At 31.3% G+C, this 2,500-nt stretch overlaps 1 protein-coding gene across 4 annotated transcripts in view; it reads right to left on the bottom strand.

Annotated features, from left to right (window-relative positions):
• Window positions 1-2,500, bottom strand: part of dspb (desmoplakin b) — a 43,486-nt gene that overhangs the window by 24,579 nt on the left and 16,407 nt on the right. For 3 of the 4 annotated variants that reach the window (XM_079639357.1, XM_079639356.1, XM_079639358.1), the window contains one exon: window positions 930-1,055. In XM_079639357.1, coding sequence (XP_079495483.1) covers window positions 930-1,055 — 126 coding nt within the window. Of the gene's footprint in view, window positions 1-929; window positions 1,056-2,500 lie in introns of those variants that run through there. The other variant, XM_079639359.1, reaches the window with a different exon arrangement.

The raw sequence follows: 2,500 nt of genomic DNA, 5'->3' as shown, positions 1-2,500 counted from the left end.
GCCCGGTTCTACGGGGGTGCTTGAGGGTGCTAAGCACCCTCAAACAAAAGTGAAAGCACCCTCAGATGAAATTATTAATAGCGCACATGTAAACGAGATTTTGCCGACAATAGAAACACAGACGGATTCACACTCATACATATGCCTATAGGCTAATACACCAAATAAATCCATTAAACTTATTTTTCAAATCAGAAATGATTTAATTATGCTTTCATGTTTAATGCATTTGATTGGTTGTGTCCTTTCGCGATTGTGATACGCATAGGTGAAGACGTCTCTTTAATTGCCCATTTTGTTTGCGTGTGTGCGTCCCGCTCAGAAAATTAGTTTACGCTAACAAAATGAAACCTTATTATAAAGTGTTACCATTTTTTAAATAAAATGCCTAGCGTTTCTGCTGTTGGTGTGAAGCTTTAAAAGAATATTTAGTTGCTAGGCAGGCAATGTGAAACCTTTGAGCTAGTCAGCGTCATGTCAGTGACTAAACTTCACAGCGGTAGAGTTACTCAGGACACTGCACTTATTCGCAATCACAAAAGTTCATTATTTGCTCGTGTATTAAAGCTTTGCCGGGTTAACATTTCATTGGCGTTCTGTTCTGACATGACGCACTTTTTCTGAGCATGTACGCGTGCGCGCGCACTATCAAACGATTTTTGTTGGGTCAGACCATCTGCTGGCGATGGGGGGCTGAGACTGAGAGAGCTACATGGCTCTACATGGAAAAATATGCACCAAACAAGCCACTTTGAAATTTTTCTATTTTCATGAATACAAAAAAACGGTACAATATGAAATTTGGGTGACCCTCCCCCTAGACTAAAAAAATTTGGATGACCCTACGTTTATGTAAGCACCCTCACTATTTTCAGAAGCACCCTCAGTGATTTGGTTCTAGAACCGGGCCTGCCTGACCCCATGCTCACCTCCATGCCCTGTTGCAGATCCAGCAGTGTGTGGAGCGCGGTGTTCTTGTCACAGGAGAATCTCTGCTTGAGGTCTTCGCGCTGAGTCACCAGTTTTTTGTTCATATCAACCACATCCTTGAAGAACTGCAGAAAACAGGCGTTTTAGCGTCACTGCTGGCATTTAGATACTAGTACTGTTTGTTTTTTTATCAAATTAATTTTAATTTCATATTTTCCGTTTAATACATTTTTTGTAAAAGCTTTAGTTTTGTTGTGCTATTGTCATTTTTATTAGGTTTAGTTTTTTTTTTTTTTTAATCTGTCAATCTAGTTTTTATTTCAGTTTTAGTATTTCAAGTTACACTAAATAAAAAAATTTTATCGAAAATTTTAAATTCATTTAATTTTTATTTTGTTATAAGCTTTAGTGTTGTGTTCTCAGACGAAAATAAAAATCTATAAATTTATTTGAAATTGTCAGTCATTTTTATTTTGTCATTTTAAAAAAAAACTTTATTATATATATATATATATATATATATATATATCAACCCGATCTCACCAAATGCGTCTATATAGCACGCAGTGTGTTTATCGTGTAATATATACGCGAAAATGAGTTTTTACGTGCATAGTATACGCATGGATAGCACATGGTTGGGTTTAGGGTTGGGTAGGGTGCGTGTGTATTATACGCTTGGGTAGGATTAGTGGTGTGGGGTGCGTGTGTATATCACGAAATTAAGTGCGTATCATATGCACGCGCAAAACTGCGTATCATATCCACGTAAAAACTCATTTTCGCGTATAAATTGCACGATAAACACACTGCGTGCTATAGAGACGCATTTGGGTGAGAACAGGCTGTATATATACATATACATATATATATATAAGTATTTTTTCTAAAACAGCATCAAATACTATTTTATTTTATTTCATAATTTTTGTGTTCTCATTTTTATTAGGTTTTGTTTTTGTCTATTTAGTTTTTATTCATTTTTATTTCAGTTTTGGTTTTAGTTATTTTAGTATTTAAAATGAAACTAAATAAATAAATAAAATGTTGCATTGGCAATTTGATTAATAATACTTTGAATTCTGATTAATTAAATTTTTGTTAAAGTTAGTTTTGATGCCTTTTGACATTTAAAAAAATATGTATATATATATTTGTATTAATTTTTGTCAGATTTAGTTATTTTAGTACTTCAAATTTAAAAGTTGTCTGCAATTTGATTAAATAAATAAGTTGAATGTTTTTTATTAATATTTTGAATTAGTTTTTTATTTTCATATGTTCTGTTTCAATGTCATTTTTCTTAAAGTTTTAGTTTTGACTTTCATTAAATTATTTCAATTTTAGTGTTTTTACCATTTCAAATTAAACTAAATAAAAATGAAACAGAAATGAAATAAAATGATTTTTATTTGATAAATTTAATTTTAAATTAAAATAATTATAAAATAAATTGTTAAAATAAAATAATTTTTAAGTTTTTCTTACATATTATTTCAGTTAACAATTCAGTTAAATGTTTATCTTGTTTTTGTTTTAAGATTTTAGCATGATAACCCTGTCAGTTATG

The sequence above is a fragment of the Phoxinus phoxinus genome (assembly GCF_949152265.1).
Source record: "Phoxinus phoxinus genome assembly, chromosome: 16".
NCBI classification, from domain to species: domain Eukaryota; kingdom Metazoa; phylum Chordata; class Actinopteri; order Cypriniformes; family Leuciscidae; genus Phoxinus; species Phoxinus phoxinus.
The sequence above is the reverse complement of the archived record's forward strand: the minus strand, read 5'-3'. Positions and strand labels throughout refer to the sequence as shown.